Here is a 17480-nt window from a genome sequence, read left to right on the forward strand (position 1 = left end):
TGTGCTTTCCACTAATGGTGAAGATGCAGATAAGGTCGACCCGATTATCCATTGTACCACACTAACCCCAGTAATTAAGCAGTTATGTATGGGGAGTATAATGTGGGCAATTGAGAACAGTAAAAGAGAGACTGTGACCATGCCAGTCCCAGCAAAATCAGACCCAGAGACCATGAAGGCATGTACATTAGACAAAGATACATATGAGGCACCTGAGAAGAAAAGTGAAACGGAATGTTCTTTGGAAAATAGTACAATGTCGATAGAAACATTGGATCCTATATTCGAGACCATACCTATGGGAGAATTTGGGGGTAATAAACAAGGTTCTGCAATGTCTGGGGGAAGATTTAAAATTCCAAAGAAAAGCCCAAATGAAGGACAACGGCAAGACAATGACAGTCCACCGACATGGTGTGCACCACCAGATGAAAACTCTGACAATTTACCCAACCCTAGTGAACAGCAAGCTGCTAATGAGGATCTATCCACGGGATGTGAGACGAGTGACGACAGCATCCCACTTCCCATGCAAAAGGTGCAAGGTGACGGACCTCGCCTAGTGCGTACCGAGGCACTCGACGATCACGGTGGGACCACTGACGACTGCGGTGGCGGCGCACCGCTTCCACCCTCGATGGCTCGACCCTCTCCACTGGTTGGTGCATTCCTGCATGCTCCGACTCCAGAAGTGCAGCTTCAGGGAATCTCGGCTGCCTCCAGTGAACCTGTTGGGACTCCGGACGGGGGGCATCGACGGAAGGCAGACCGGACTCCAGATGGGGAGCAGCCAAGCGCCGACTCTGATTCGCGCACGCCAGACCTTGCTCCGGACGGGCGGTGTCGCGGCCTCGGTGATGGCACGCTCAGGGTGACGGCGGATGCCACGACGACAGGGAATGGATCGCGTGGCAGTCCCACTGGGTCGGCAGTGGCAACCAGCACCGGCGGTCCAAGATGGACACACCAATTCGCGCCATCGCCAGACGTTGATGCGAGCAACAATTCTCTCTCCAAGGCGACATGCTTCGACGTTTCTCTGCGGAGTCGCCCTTCCGGCACAGCAGGTGGCCGGAACCAGCGTACACGGTCTCGGCCAACTTCCACATCTGGCACAGTCATCGCCTTGCATGATATTAGTGATGGTGCTACTTCGATGGCGACGACCCATCGGCTACAAGATGCCGTCCACCACAAACATAAAAAGAAAAAGACTCCACCTTGTTCCTGGCATGCAGGGCGGATGGATTGGTGCGTAGGCGCAATCAGCGAGCTTTGCGCCGCCTTCCACGCTCGCAACTGAACCGTACGCACACGCCGGATCCTCCACTGGTTCCCAAGGATGACTTTGTGGAGATGCCACGGATCATGCCCCTTCCATCGCCACCAGAACCAAACCACAGCCAAGGCACCACTAACAAAGATGTTGAATGTTATATTTGCACGAATGAAAAAACCAAGCACTGCACGAAGTACAACAAATGGTAAAGTAGAGACTTCGGCAACAGCATCACCTCCAACAGTCCAAGGTGAACCAGTGTGACCCCAAATCTCCACAGCTGAACCGGCTTGAGGACCAGCCCATTCTTGAGGCGATCACCCATTAGACTGGACTTATAACGCTGTTCATACGTTCAAAAAGTCAAACACTTCTGTATTATAACCTGTTGTTGTTTATTGTTCCAGATATCGTCTGACCAGACCAATGTTCAAGTTTTTTTTTCTCTCGCATCCAAGTTTTGTTATGGTACAACCTTGTTAGTGTGACGCACCTGACATCGCCCCATGTAAATAGTTACGTCATATACACACGCTGTACATAACACACACACACACTCTTCGATGCACTCACGACACAATTATATTTATAACCACGTAGGCACATATCTTTGTAAAAAGGGGGGATGTCATGATATTCAAACACACACATCATGATAGACACACCAACAGACAAATCAGAACACACAACACCACAACCAATGACAGAAAGATATAAAAGCACAGACACGACCCCCGGTGGTCAGTATTAGCTGCAGAGGAGAACCAGGACACATCTGTTGCCAAACACACTTAGGGAGACAGCACGTGCAGAGTATCCAGAACGAACTGTATTATAAGAGTTATAATAAAATAGAGTTGTACCACATACAACTGTGTTGGCTCATCTGTGCACCAGAGCACCCAACACCACATTCCGGTCAACATTTTTATCAAAATACTGCTTGTTCTTGCTACAAAAATGCATTGTGCTTTAATGCTAAGCAGTTACTATTTAAGAATCACCGCCTCACTAGATTTACCACTAGATTTACCAGTGGCAAAGACAACTTGCTTTATCAAATCTTGATGAAGCAAGTTGTCTTTGCTACTGGTGCAGGATTAATGTGTCCGGGACAGATGCAGATTTGATTGATATTGAAATATCAGTACTCTTATATTGCTCGTACTCACAATCCCTTTAATCTCTCTGTGGAAAAAGCATTATTTTAATCTTACAGTATTGAGATTTTGGAAGCTTTTAGATTTTGGAAGCTTTTAAAGAGTACACAAAAAACAAGTGAAGAGGGCACTCAGTAGAAAGCATGCACTTGCCCCGCTATGTCAATGCAATGGTATTCCAATTACAAACCTCTTCCACGAGTCTTTCCCTTGCCTGGTTGATGCTCAGCAACTACAAAACGAGAAAAACTCAAATCTTTTTATCAAGAGGTTCCACCTCACTGACGAAGTCAATCCACATCCATCAATCTGCCCTAAAAACTGCTCGCATTTTGATAGTTGTGACAATTTTCACCACAGTAGCTGAGACAATTCAGAACATTCTAAAAGAATCGACCACATTCTAAATAAAATAACCCACAACATTCCAAACCCACAACAGTCCAAAGATGTGCAGATTATGAGGATTGGCCATTCTAAAATGCCCTTTAGTGTCCAAAGGTTGGGTGGGGTTACAGGGGAGTGGGCCTTGGCAGAGAGTTCTTTCAGAGGGTCGGTGCAGACTCGATGGGGAGAATGGCCTCCTTCTGCACTGTAGGGATTCTACGATTCTGCTAAAATGTCACTTTGCCCTATTTCCTTATGTTAATGGATCCTTTAAGATTCCAAGATTCAGATCTACATCTTGGCCAAAAACTAATCAGTTCTTCCTTGGGTCATATTATGACTACCAAATTTTGTTGAAATCATCTATGAATTTTAGAGATACCTTATTTAGACACTCAGGCGAACGAATGGGCAAAAACATTGGGCGGGATTCTCCGACCCCCCCGCCAGCCTGAAGAATTGCCGGGGGGTGGCGTGAATCCCGGCTCACCAGCGGATTCTCCGGCGCCGGTTGTTCGGCGGGGGCGGGAATCGCATCGCGCCGGTCGGGGGCCGTTGGCAGCGGCCTACCCGGCGATTCTCCGGCCCGCGAGAGGCTGAGTGGCCGCCCGTTTTCGGCGGGTCCCGCCGGCGTATGTTACACCAGGTCTGTACCGGCGGGACCTGGCTCTGCGGGCGGCCTGCGGAGTCCTCGGGGTGGCGCGGGGGGGATCTGCCCCCGGGAGGGGCACGGTGGCCTGGCCCGCGATCGGGGCCCACCGATCCACGGGCGGGCCTGTGCCGTGGGGGCACTCTTTCCCTCCGCGCCGGCCGGTGTAACGGTCCACCATGGCCTGCGCGGAGAAGAACCCCCTCCGCATGCGCTGGAATGATGCCAGTACACGCTGGCGCTCCCACGCATTCACCAACTCGCGTCGGCCGGCAGAGGCCCTTCGGGCGCCGGCAGGCATGGCGCAAACCCCGCCGGCGCCGGCCGAGCCCCTGAAGGTGCGGAGGATTAAGCACCTTCCGGGCGGTCCAATGCCGGAGTGGTTCACGCCACTCCTCGGCGCCGGTACGGCCCGCCCTGCCGGTTGGCGGAGAATCTCGCCCATTACATCGGCACACCTTCAGTGACAGAGGTAATGAGTTTCAAGAACATTGTAATTTATGCATAAGTAAATTAAGATGCATTTTGCAGTTGTATGGTGCAGAAAAGCTGGTTGTGGGGAAACTTTTCCGGATGACTACAAGACATAAGCGAAGAAATGCTGTTTTGAGAGTGCTTGGCATGCAACCTCAGTTGAGTTAACAGGATGTGAGGAAATTTACTTTGGGACATGCAAGCTGTCCATCTATTTGATGCAATGTAATTCAAATCTGACCTACTGTGGCTGTCAATCCCATCAGCTTCCATGTGCTTTGCTCATTGACAGAGTAGTGACTCTGTCGACCACCTAATGCCAAGCAGACGGAGTACAATTAGGTATTGTGAGGTGCCAAACAGAGTAAATTTTCTGTTCTGTAATGTTTTCACAAGCACCTCCAAAGTAGCATTAGAAAAGGTACTCTAATGATAGTAGATCGGTTTTGTATTGTTCTTGAACAGTAATCTCAGCAATTTGCACTGTAAAGCATCTTTAACATAAAATAATGTTCCAGTGCCACAGAAAGACAATAGAAAAAATTAAAGGAGTGATGGATAAGCAAACAACTATTGCCTCCTCCAAGAACAAGGTCCTGGTGTTTTTCTCCACCTTACATGCAAAGTGTGTCGGCTCTCAACACTTCGTCAGCCCTTGGCTTCCTCATCACTAGAGAAGAGTGGCAGACATGAATGGCATGGAGCTTGAGGGTCCAGCCCTAATTGTGGGCTGCATGGGTGTTGCAGTGCTGCCTTCGGTGTGCTGAGCTAGATGTGTGTTGCTCACAGGGTGGGTATGTTAGATGGGTTGGACACACCCAGGGTTTGCTAGGTGGAAGGCCCTGGGCTGCGCTCCTGCCGATTCTCTCCCCTTCAGGTGCCCAGGAGCCCCTGGGCTCCTCCATGGGATAGAGGGGAAGCTGGAGTGAGATCCAAAAGCCCCTCTGTCCTCTGGCATTGGCACTTGTGAATTCTCACTGCACCATGCAGTTGAAATCCTGCACCTTGTAGCTCATGCCCACTCCATGGAGTGCATGAGCTGAACCATGGAGTGGGCATCCCCTGCCATGGAGTGCACATCTTGCGCCAAGGTCTCCACTGCGGACGCCACCTTCGGAGTGTTGGCCTCGTCGCATTGGGAGTGACGCCACCATCTCCTCAGACAGAAGGTGATGGGGTTCCTCCAGTCAGTCTTGCAGTCCGATGAGGGATGCTGTCATCTATTCCGAATGCTTGCGACTCTGCTTTTGTAGTTCCAGTGGCTTTGGGACGACCGGACCCAGGGGCATACCATCAGCAAGAGGCTCAGCTGAGTCTTGGGCTCCAGCATCCCTCAGAGTGCCGGTTTCCTGGGACATTCCTTCCTCCATCTGCTGTAGATCTTCAGCTGTGAGGTCCTGACCAGTCAGTGACCAAAAGCCTGCCTGCTAATAAATCCAACCAAGGTGGGAGTATCTGGCTGCTGTAGAGTGCAGGTGACAGCTGTGACATCTTCTCCTCAATGCTGGTCTCAGAGATGTCATCTTGGAGCTGCTCGAGTTTGTGGTGCCCAGAGGGCACAAGGATAATCCAGGTTGGCCAACTGATTGACCTGCAAGGGAAACAAGTTGGCATCACCGCATCACGGGGGGATAAATGATGGGAGAAAGTTAACTCACTTGAGGCTTGCATCATGGCTGCATGCACTGTGGCTGCATGTCTTGAAGGTTCCTATTTTTGTCTGCTGCCCCCACTTCAGTCTCTGCACAGGTATGGTCCTGCTAATCGCCTACTAGATCAAGGGCTCTCACCCCAAAGGGCGTTCGGCATCTCAGCTCGGGCCTGACTCTGACAGGCTGCGGCTGCTCATGCTCATTGTACTCAGGTATGTCCTGCACTGAGACAAGTAGGGAGAGTGTAGGAGGGAGTCCTGCCAAGTCAGATGGTAGCGAACACTGACATCCGTGAGAGCGGGGATATGAGGAGCAGATTATCCATTGGGGGGGAACATGGGAGTAGGTGTGGCGAGAGGTTATTGCCAAGAGAAGTGTTGGAAATCCATGAGGTGGCTGGGTGAGAGATCACCGTGAAGATGTGAAGGGTGTACAGAGGGGTACAGTGGAATACATCAGGAGGCAGACTTACCCTGTCTGCATGAAGAAGGTTGTTAATCTTTTTCCGGCACTGTTGCCCCGTCCTCTTATGCAGCAAGCTCACACTCACTTTGTGGTAACTGTCTCCCTGGCAGGGCTGGTGACCTTGATTGATGGATGTCTTTATTTTATATTGTTCCTAATCCATGCCTTGACTATTCCAATGGTATCCTCAATGTTTTTCTGTCTTTCACCCTCCATAAAGCTGAACTCATCCAAAACGGTCATCTGTTTCTTAACTCGCATCAAGTCCCAAACATCCATCACCCAATAGATGCAAGGACCTGCATTGGCTTGTGCTCGAACAAAACCTTGTTTTTAAACTTTGCATCCTTATTTACAGATCTCTTCAGTCTTGCCCTTCCTTCTCATTGTATCCTCCCCCAAACTTACAATTCTCCAAGATAAGGACATATGAAACAGGAGCAGAAATATGTCACTTGATCCTCAAGCCTGCTCCATCATTCAATATAATCGTGTTCCATCTTCTGCCTCAACTCCACGTTCCTGCATTACCCCATATCCCTTAATATCCACCAATCTATTGATCCCGTGTTGAATATAGAGCATCCATTGCTCTCTTGGGTACAGAATGTCAAATATCCACAACCATCTGAGGAACATCAGTTCTAATCGTCAGAGGACCCCTTATTCTGAGAATATGATCCCCAGTACTCGAAACATCTTCCCAGCATCTACCCGTATAATTTTATGGGGGCGATTCTCCCATGCTATGGCGTCTGGGAGAATCGCTGAGCATGACACTTTTTCTCGCGACGCCGGTCCGACGCCATTCAGCCATTCTCCCAACCGGCGAGAACTGCGTCATCGAGGTCGGCGCCGCGCATGCTGGAGAATCTGCCGAGCAAGCAATAGATGGGCCGAAGTCCCAACAGCGTGAGCCCAGGTCACGCCTTCGCCGTTCACCCCTACTAAATAAATTTGTCAGCCAGTCGTGCTGGCTGACACGATGTAGATGAGGGAGGTGAGTGGGCAAGCCCATCCCAGGAAGCAGGAAGCTGCGTGAACGGCCAGTGATGGTGGGGGGGGGGGGGGGGGGGTGGAGAGAGGAGGGCTCTCTGAAGCGTATGCCGCGATCCCCCATGGGGGGTGGGGGGTTTGGGGGAGGAGTGGTTGGGGGAGGTGAGGACAGGGCTAAGGAGGATGGGGTATGGAAAGGAGTAGAGGGAAGGGGGAGGAGGAAGGAGAAGGGGGGAGGAGGAAGGAGAAGGGGGGAGGGGGAAGGAGAAGGGGGGGGAGGGGAAGGTGAAGGGGGGAAGGAGAAGGGGGGGGAAGGAGAAGGGGGGGGAAGGAGAAGGGGGGGGGAAGGAGAAGGGGGGGGAAGGAGAAGGGGGGGGAAGGAGAAGGGGGGGGGAAGGAGAAGGGGGGGGAAGGAGAAGGGGGGAAGGAGAAGGGGGGGAAGGAGAAGGGGGAAGGAGTAGAGGGGAGGGGGTGGGGAAGGAGTAGAGGGGAGGGGGTGGGGGAAGGAGTAGAGGGGAGGGGAGGACGGAGTAGAGGGAGGGGGAAGGAGAAGGGGAAGGAAAAGGGGAGGGGTGGGGAGGGGGAGGGGAAGGGGAAGGAAAAGGGGAGGGGTGTAGGAGGGGAAGGGGAAGGGGGAGGGAAGGGGGAGGGGAAGGGGGAGGGGAAGGGAAGGGGGGAGGGAAGGGGGAGGGGGAAGGGGGGAGGGGAAGGGGGGAGGGAAGGGGGGAGGGGAAGGGGGGAGGGGAAGGGGGGAGGGGAAGGGGGAGGGGAAGGGGGAGGGGAAGGGGGAGGGGAAGGGGAGGGGAAGGGAAGGGGGAGGGGAAGGGAAGGGGGAGGGGAAGGGAAGGGGAGGGGGAGGGGAAGGAAGGGGAGGGGAGGGGAAGGGAGGGGGAGGGGAAGGGGAAGGAGAAGGGGGGGAAGGAGAAGGGGGGAAGGAGAAGGGGGAAGGAGAAGGGGGAAGGAGAAGGGGGGAAGGAGAAGGGGGGAAGGAGAAGGGGGGAAGGAGAAGGGGGGAGAAGGGGGGGAGGAGAAGGGGGGAGGAGAAGGGAGGAGAAGGGGGGAGGAGAAGGGGGGAGGAGAAGGGGGGAGGAGAAGGGGGGAGAGAAGGGGGGAGGAGAAGGGGGAAGGAGACGGGGAAGGAGAAGGGGGAAGGAGAAGGGGGAAGGAGAAGGGGGAAGGAGAAGGGGGAAGGAGAAGGGGGGAAGGAGAAGGGGGGAAGGAGAAGGGAAGGAGAAGGGGAAAGGGAAGAAGGAGAAGGGGTGGGGGAAGGAGTAGAGTGGAGGGGAGTGGGGGAGGGGTAGGTGGAGGGGGAGTGGAGGGGGTAGGAGAAGGGGGAGGGGTGGGGGATGGAGAAGGGGGAGGGGTGGGGGATGGAGAAGGGGGAGGGGTGGGGCAAGGGGGTGGGGAGGAGAAGGGGAGGGGTGGGGGAGGAGTAGGGGAGGGGTGGGGGATGGAGAAGGGGTAGGGGTAGGGGAGGGGGAAGAAGGGAGGGGGAAGGAGAAGGGGGGGGAAGGAGAAGGGAAGGAGAACAGGGGAGGAGAGGAAAAGGAGGAAGGGGAGGGGGAAGGAAAAGGAGAACGGGGGAGGGGGAAGGAGAAGGGGAGGGGGAAGGAGAAGGGGAGGGGGAAGGAGAAGGGGGAGGGGTGGGGAAGGGGGTGGGGGGAGGAGAAGGGGAGGGGTGGGGGATGGAGAAGGGGTAGGGGTAGGGGAGGGGGAAGGAGAAGGGGAGGGGGAAGGAGAAGGGGAAAGGAGAACAGGGGAGGAGGAAGGAAAAGGAGAACGGGGGAGGGGGAAGGAAAAGGAGAACGGGGGAGGGGGAAGGAGAAGGGGAGGGGGAAGGAGAAGGGGAGGGGGAAGGAGAAGGGGAGGGGGAAGGAGAAGGGGAGGGGGAAGGAGAAGGGGAAGGAGAAGGGGAGGGGGAAGGAGAGGGGAGGGGGAAGGAGAAGGGGAGGGGGAAGGAGAAGGGGAGGGGGAAGGAGAAGGGGAGGGGGAAGGAGAAGGGGAGGGGAGGGGGAAGGGGAAGGAGAAGTGGGAAGGGGAAGGTGAAGGGGTAGAGGGAAGGGGGTGGGGGAAGGAGAAGGGGAAGGGGGAGGGGTTGGTGAAAATGATGCCACCATCCTGTCGGGTGGGGTGGGAGGGCCTCCACGGGTACCCGCGGGACCGAGACCCCAGCTGGAGTGCCATGGCAAGGTGGCAAAGACACCCTTCCAATTCGATGCCATGGTGAAGGGCTGTGGCCGCTGACGCAGCAATGAGGAGGTGCGGGAAAAGGATACTGTGGCCAGGTGTAACGGTGCTTGCGTGAATGAACCGTGACCAGGCAGCCGGGGCACCCATTCATGGATAGGGCCCTGGCTGCCTACGTGCCAAAGTGCCCTCCTAACAAATGTCGTTGCCTCTCCCTCCCAAATCCCCCCCCCTTCAAGTTCGTGATGTTTGCACAACAGCCATCAATGTTTGCCGCCGTGGCGGCAGCAGCTGCCATGCAGATTGACATTCGGCGCAGGCGACCAAGGCGGCTCAGTGAGGATGCTGCAGAGGGAGTGGCTGCAGAGGGCCCCGTGCCACGCGCTCCTGCTGCAGGCCCTCGGGCCCAACAGGTCCAAGAGGAGGTGGAGTGTGAAAATTACCCCCACGTCGTCGGCCAGGAAGAGTTCGACGGCTCAGATCCTGATGAGGTACCAGGGGAGGAGCACGAGCAGGTGGTCGTGCCAAGGCGGCGGAGGCGTCCTATGCGGCTTCGTGTGTACCGGGACCGCATTTCTTTCGGGGTCCTAACGGAGCGGCATCCAGGAGGAGACTCAGATTGAGCCGTGAGATGGTGGGACATGTATGCCACCAAATGGCGCACCTGGCACCACGTGGAACGGGGGAGGACATGCCATACTTATGAGAGTGAAGGTCACGGTTGCCCCCAATTCTTTTGCGACGGGCTCCTTCCAGGCGCCAAGCTATGTGGAATCTCTCAGATATCGGTGCACCAGTGCATCCAGGCTGTTACCAACAGCCTATATGCCGTCGCGGGAAGACACAGATTTCCAGGAGGACCACGCACACCAGGCTGCCAGGGCAGCGGAATTCGGCGCAGTGGACGGGATCCCGATGGTCCAAGGCGTCGTTGATGAGGTGCACGTCAACCTGCGTGCACCGTCGGAGAACAGGGACGCCTTCCTGAACAGGAAGGGAACTACTCAATGAATGTACAGGTGGTCTGCGACCATCAAATGCGAATAATGCACGTGTGCGCCTAATACCCGGGCAGCGTGCATGACGCCTTCATACTGGCGCAGTGCTTCATACCCGCAATATTCGAGGGTCACACCCCCCCCGAATGAGGGACTGGTTGCTGGGCGACAGGAGTTATCCGTTGCGGCCGTGGCTGATGACGCCTATACGGAGGCCACAGACCAACGCGGAGACCCGCTACAATGAGGCCCATGCTGCAACCAGGGATGTCGTGGAGAGGTGCTTCGGCCTCCTCAAGATGAGATTCCGGTGCCTGGACCGCTCTGGAGGCGCTCTGCAGTACGACCCCGACAGGTTCGGAAGAATCTTTGTCGCATGCTGCGTTCTGCACAACATTGCATAACAGAGGGACAATGTCATGGCAGAGGATGAACCAGGTGAGCCCGATGAGGGCGACGCCTCTGAAAATGAGGATGCGGAGGATGGGAGGGCGGCGGGGCACAGACACCACCGGGGTGCGGGATATGGCCGGGAGGCCGCACTACGCCACCGGCTGGGATAGCGAGCACACGAGGTGTTGATCGATGCACGTTTCGCACACTAAGGGGAGGGCATCATTGTGCAGGGCACTCGCACCATCAATCGCGCACAAAGGCACCATCCAGCAGCAGCACCCCCCCCCCCCCCCCCCCCACCACAATCGCACAACCCTACCACCCACAGCACCGCTCTCACGCAACACTACACCTGCGGCACATCGTTAATCTCGTCACACATGTACTTCCATCAGCGGGTGTGAACAGTGCCATGTTGGATGATGACAACCCGCTCTGCGATGAGCTGTGAGCTACGGATCGCGACTGAATATCTGACTCATGGCCATATCGGAACCCCCCCCACCTCGGTGTCCCCTCTATGCATCACGGACACTCCATCACATGTCCATGTGGGGCTGCGGGCATCGGAGCGCTGGGGATGACGGCATGCTTGGGGTTGGGGGGGGGGGGCCACACCTGGCCTCACCCTTGTAATGCATTTCGAACACCATCGTCACCGGGCCCCCTCACGACCCCCGCAGGCACCGGACAAAGAACAGACGCATCTAGGTTTGGTGTAACAACTTTAATAGTGACATTGAAAGACAAGTGCCCTAGCCCCTATTACTAATCTGTGCCCTGCACCCTTGCCAACTTACTACGTGTCTAACCTTTTGGCTTTACGGGCTCTACCACAAGTCTAGGTGTTTCCCCAGATGGTACAGCAGGAGTGGAGGCGGACAGCTGAGAATCCTGCCCTTTGACGTGGCTCCCCGCCGGCACGCGTTTCCTGGGGTGGACCGGCCTGGATGGGCCAGGCTGCTCGGCGGGCATGCTGGATGGAGTGTTGCCACCCTCCTCTGCCCACTGCCCACCAGATGCACCAGGGACATAACGGGGGGAGTCCGAGTGTTCCGGTCCCTCCTTTGCTGGGGAAACCGGGACAGGCACCGGAACCTCCTCCTCCCCTGGGGAGCCCGGGGGCCCCCGGGCCTCTCTATGGGACGGTGGTGCGCGCGGAGGCAAGCCCCATTGCACCACCGACACCTGGCGCTGCTAGTCCTGGAGGCCCGCTGTGGAATCGACCAGGGTCTGAACGTTCCCGGCGATGGAGCTGAGGGACTGCGCCACCTCCCGCTGGGACAGTGCGACGCCATCCATCACATGGGCAAGGCCGCCGATGCTCTCAGCGATGGCCTGCTGAGACTGGGCCAGACCCCGGCGGCAATGTCCAGCTGGCTCTGGGACATGTGAGAGGGCAGCCCTGCCGTGGGCCACGGATGACGCATGCACACGGAGACCCACACCTTGAAGAACCTGACCCATGGCCGAAACCGTTGCCCCCATCGCGGACGCCATCCGTGCGTTGTCAGCCTGGGTGGCAGCCATGACCGGCACCACTCCCTGCTCGTGGACGCGGATGGACTCCTCCAGTTGCGTCTGCAGTTGCCGGCAGACAGCCGTCATCCTGTTGTCTGGTCCCTGGGGTTGCAAATGCATCGGGTCGGTGGGTGGGTCTGGAAGGCCCAGGAACCCGGGAACCGTCTGGGCGGCAGCTGGGTGCTGGGCCTGGGCTGCCCTCCGACCATCCAGCCCCTCGGCTGCTCCTACCTACACCTGCTGTACCGGTTCGGCTGTATGGTGCACACCAGTCAGTGAACCAGCGGCCTCGTCACTTACTTGCCCAACCGAGGTGAGTGTGTCTGCGATGGTTGAAGTGGTGGGTGACAGCAGTGCCGCGGCTGCTAGGTCCTCGTCTGTCCCAAGGTCTGGGGTTTCCTGGCTCGAACCTTGGCCCGGTGCATTCAGTCCACGGCCCATGCTAGGTGCCGTACCCCTGTGCCTCGTCTGTCGCAACGTCCTCTGTGCGTCACTGTCCTGAGGAGCTGTCCTGTCATCGTCACTGTCCTGGCTCGCTGTACTCTCCTCCTCCATCTCACTGTCATGTGTGTCATGACTGTCCGTCCAGACATCTGTCTGTCCTCTGTGCGGCACCCTTCGGTGGCCCGGCCTCAGAGGAGGGCCCTCCTGCCCGAGATCCTTCCCCTCTGTCCCGTGCGTCCCTGAGGCTGGAAGTGGTTGGAGCTGGACGGCGGCGGGGTAACCGAGCAGTTCCACGACAGTGCTCTTCTGGCTCTGGAGAACACAATAAGGCACATTTTGTTAGACACCCAGGGTCGTATTTGAGGGGGTGGAGGGGGCAGTGTGAGGGTGTGGACTGTGGGGGTGGTGCAGTGTCAGGCGGTGGTGTGGACTGTGACGGTGGCGCAGTGTCAGGCGGTGGGGTGTGAGGGTGTGGACTGTGGAGGTGGCGCAGTGTCAGGCGGTGGGGTGTGAGGGGGGGGGGGGTGGAATGCGAGGGGGTGGACTCTCACTTGGTGCTGCGCTTTCGACCTGGCATGGCGCTACCTCCCGGCTGGCGGCTCCCCCAGCAAGGTCCAGGGCCCTCTGCTCGTAGACGGTAAGGGAGTGCAGCTCAGGTGACCCCCCCTCCGGTTCTTGAACGCTGCCTGTGGTTGTGAGCAGTCTTGCCCTGGGGGTGGGGGATGAAACTCAGGGTTAGGCGGTCATCAGCTGGACGCACACATGTAAGCACCATTATCATGAGGTGTGGACACTCGGACCCACGCCATGGCACCTGCCCACGGGGTGGGGGGGGGGGGGGGGGGGGGGGGTTCCATGAGTCCCGGGTGGAATGTGGGGCCCCACCCTCCCCTGGGGGGGCGGGGGAAAGAGTATCAGGGTACTTACCCTCGCTGCCCTCGGGAGGTCGTGCAGTTACTTCCTGCACTGGTCTCCCGTGCAGGGGATGTGCCCCACAGCGCTGACCGCCATTCCAACCTCTCCCCATCCTCGCCTCACAGTGCTGCACGGCTGCCGGTGGCTACGTCTGGGGAAGAGGATGGCCCTGCGCTCCTCCACTGCGTCTAGCAGTGCCTACGGGTCGCTGTCCCGGAAGCGGGGAGCGGGGCTCAGCCATCTCTGACCTCGGTGCCTGTGTGCCGATCGCGCACTTCCTATGACACGGCGCGTCGTCATCCTGGCGTCACGCGATGACGACACAGGTCCTGCGCAACGCCCACCGTGTTTCTCGTGGCGCCGCTGCTGGCCCCTTTTCTGCGCCTGAATCGGTCGCGGCGGGGGCCGTTTCGCGCCGTCGTGAAACGCAACGCCGTTCACGACAGTGCAGGCATTTAGTCCCGCGATCGGAGAATCACCCCCTTTATCTTTCTATGAGATTACCTCTCATTCAATTCTAAGGAATATAGGTAAAGTCTACTAAATCTCTCCTCATGGGACAAATACCTGCTGAAGGAATCTTGGGGGTCGGTTAGCTCAGTTGGCTGAACAGTTGGTTTGTGACGCGGAGCGATGCCAACAGCATGGGCTCAATTCCTTTACCGGCCGAAGTTATTCTGCCTTCTCAGTCTTGCCCCTCACTTGAGGAGTGTGACGCTCAAGTTAAATCACAACCAGTCATTTCCCAAAGGGCAGAGCAACCCACGGTGGTCTGGAATTGTGGCAGTATTATTTTATTTTTGTCCATTCATTTAAATTGTCTGCGTCATTTTGCAATCTCTCTACGCCCTCTTCGCAACTTACTTTCCCACTGAACTTCATATAATTAAGAAACTTAGATGAGTTACACTAGGTCCTCTCATCTAGGTCGTTGATACAGATGGTAAATGGCTGAGTCCCATCACTGATTCTTGTTGGATCTTAATTATTAAAACTTGCTAAGCTGAAAATGACCGGTTTATCATGACTCTGTCTTGTTAATTAACCAACCCTCAATCTCATAAACCCTCATTTTGTGTAATAACCGCACGTGTGCACTTTATCAAATGCTGTTAGAAAAATCTAAATACACTACATTTACTGGTTCCTATTATGCTACCCCTCTAAACAACCACATCCCAATAATACATTCGCGTATTTTACCCGCTATTGAAATTGCTGATAACTGGTTTACAGTTTCTTGTTTTATCTCCTTCTGTGGTTTGGTGTCAAACTTTACGAAGCGCCTTTGAATGGTTCAAAATCTATAATGGCACGTTGCTGTTGAAGATTCACTTGTTGCAATTCACTTTTCCCGCCAGGAGCGCATCCCCACCAGCGGGCTTTGCGGCGCCATGATTTGGTTACAATCGGAAATCCCATTGACAAGCAGCAGGAAGATAGAATTCCCGTCAGCAAACTGCGTGCGGCCAAGGAACACGCAGCTAGGAACTGGAGAATCCCACACATTATTTCCTTTGTTATAAAGTACATTTAACTTTGGAAACAAATACTGGTAAGAAGTATATGGACCTTAGCTGGAAGGAAAATAACTTTAGTAAAATGAGTGTCACTAACTTGATAGAGTTTTTCGAGGAGGTCACAAAGATGATTGATGCAGGTAAGGCTTTGGATGTTGTCTATATGGACTTCAGGAAGGCCTTTGACAAGGTCCCTCCTGGTGACTGGTACAAAAGGTGTGGTCACACGGAATCAGAGGTAAGCTGGCAAGATGGATACAGAACTGGCTGGGTCACAGAAGGCAGAGAGTAGCAATGGAAGGGTGCTTTTCTGATTGGAGGGCTGTGACTAGTGGTGTTCCGCAGGGATCAGTGCTGGGACCTTTGCTGTTCATAGTATATATAAATGATTTGGAGGAAAACGTAACTGGTTTGATAAGTAAGTTTGCGGACGACACAAAGGTTTTTGGAATTGCGGATAACGATGAGGACTGTCAGACTGTACAGCAGGAGTTAGCTCGTTTGGAGACTTGGGCGGAGAGATGGCAGATGGAGTTTAATCCAGACAAATGTGAGGTAATGCATTTTGGAAGATCTAATACAGGTAGGCAATATACAGTGAATGGTAGAACCCTCAAGAGTATTGATAGTCATAGAGATCTAGGTGTACAGGTTCACAGGTCACTGAAAGTGGCAACACAGGCGGAGAAGGTAGTCAAGAAGGCATATGGCATGCCTGCCTTCATTGGCCGGGGCATTGAGTATAAAAACTGGCAAATCATGTTGCAGCTGTATAGAACCTTAGTTAGGCCACACTTGGAGTATAGTGTTCAATTCTGGTTGCCACACTACCAGAAGGATGTGGAGGTTTTAGAGAGGGTGCAGAAGAGATTTATCAGGATGTTGCCTGGTATGGAGGGCATTAGCTATGAGGAGAGGTTGAATAAACTCGGTTTGTTCTCACTGGAACGTCGGAGGTTGAGGGGCGACTTGATAAGAGATTTACAAAATTATGTGGGGCATAGGCAGAGTGAATAGTCAGAGGCTTTTTCCCAGGGTAGAGGGGTCAATTACTAGGGGGCATAACTTTAAGGTGCGAAGGGCAAAGTTTAGAGATGTACGAGGCACGTTTGTTTTTTTTTTTACACAGAGGGTAGTGGGTGCCTGGAACCCGCTGCCGGAGTGGGTGGTGGAAGCAGGGACGATAGTGACTTTTAAAGGACGTCTTGACAAATAGGCTGGGAATAGAGGGATAAGGACCCTGCAAGCGTAGAAGATTTTAGTTTAGACGGGAAGCATGGTCAGCACAGGCTTGGAGGGCCGACGAGCCTGTTCCTGTGCTGTACTTTTCTTTGTTCTTTGAAAATACAAACATACATCTGTTTCTACTAGATGGATACTATTTCACGTCCCATCTGGCATCACAGCCATGGCTAGACCATGCCCACAGGGATCAACCCAAGGTTGGATAGAAGTTAGGGATGAGGTCCAATCACACAAATACTTTGTTACATTAACTGAATACAGAGAACTTACTTTGGACATTCCTGATCAGTACATGAAACTTTAGTAGCCCCATTTAGGCATTTTTCCAGGGCCTTATCTCATACTCTGTCAAAATTACAGTAGTCAATTGAAAGAACACCTGAGGCAGGGGAGGTGTAGTGGTATTGTCACTGGACTAGTAAACTAGAGACCCAGAGGTTCAAGTCCCGCCACTGTAGATGGTGAAATTTGAATTAAATAAAAATCTGGAATTAAAAGTCGAATGATGACCTTGAAACCATTGTCAGTTATCATAAAAAGCCATCTGGTTCACTAATGTCTTTGGGGAAGGAAATCTGCCATCCTTACCTGGTCTGGCCTACATGTGACTTCAGACCCACAGCGATGTGGTTGACTCTCAACTGCCCCCTCAAGGGCAATTACGGATGGGCAATAAATGCTGGCACAGCCTGCGATGCCCATGTCCCAAGAACAAATTTTAAAACAAATTCCCAGTGTAATACTCTACTAGTAATTCTGCTAAAGTTAGACATCCAAACCAAGCTAAAGTAACTTTAATGATCCAGATTTGTGCCAAACAGAATTGTGTAATAGTACCTCATATCCTCATCACTAATAACTTCAATCACAGGGCATGCTACTTTTGTTCGCTTTGAATGGATTATTTCCAAGAGTGGTTCTAGCCAGCCAACATTGCATTCAACATGGGAATCCAAAAACGTCAGCACATCACCTAGAAATGAAAAGGGACTTGTTAGCTCCATCCTTGATTAAATTACTACAGCACTCAATGTTTTCAGGTCTTGCTAATAGACAAATGATTTCGGAACAATCAACTCAAGAACATTTTGTTCAAGAAGTGCTCAACACAGCAGTTAGTGGACATGAGAGAAACTGGGGCTGTAAAAAGCATTAACCTTCAAACAGAATACAGCTAAGAAATTCTTCAGAA

At 54.2% G+C, this 17480-nt stretch overlaps 1 protein-coding gene across 2 annotated transcripts in view; it reads right to left on the reverse strand.

The window, feature by feature from the left end:
• Nucleotides 1-17480, reverse strand: part of LOC140390178 (polypeptide N-acetylgalactosaminyltransferase 5) — an 85959-nt gene that overhangs the window by 26736 nt on the left and 41743 nt on the right. For both annotated transcript variants that reach the window (XM_072475135.1, XM_072475126.1), the window contains one exon: nt 17126-17261. In XM_072475135.1, coding sequence (XP_072331236.1) covers nt 17126-17261 — 136 coding nt within the window. The remainder of the gene's footprint in view (nt 1-17125; nt 17262-17480) is intronic.

The sequence above is a fragment of the Scyliorhinus torazame genome, chromosome 2 (genome assembly GCF_047496885.1).
Source record: "Scyliorhinus torazame isolate Kashiwa2021f chromosome 2, sScyTor2.1, whole genome shotgun sequence".
NCBI lineage: Eukaryota > Metazoa > Chordata > Chondrichthyes > Carcharhiniformes > Scyliorhinidae > Scyliorhinus > Scyliorhinus torazame.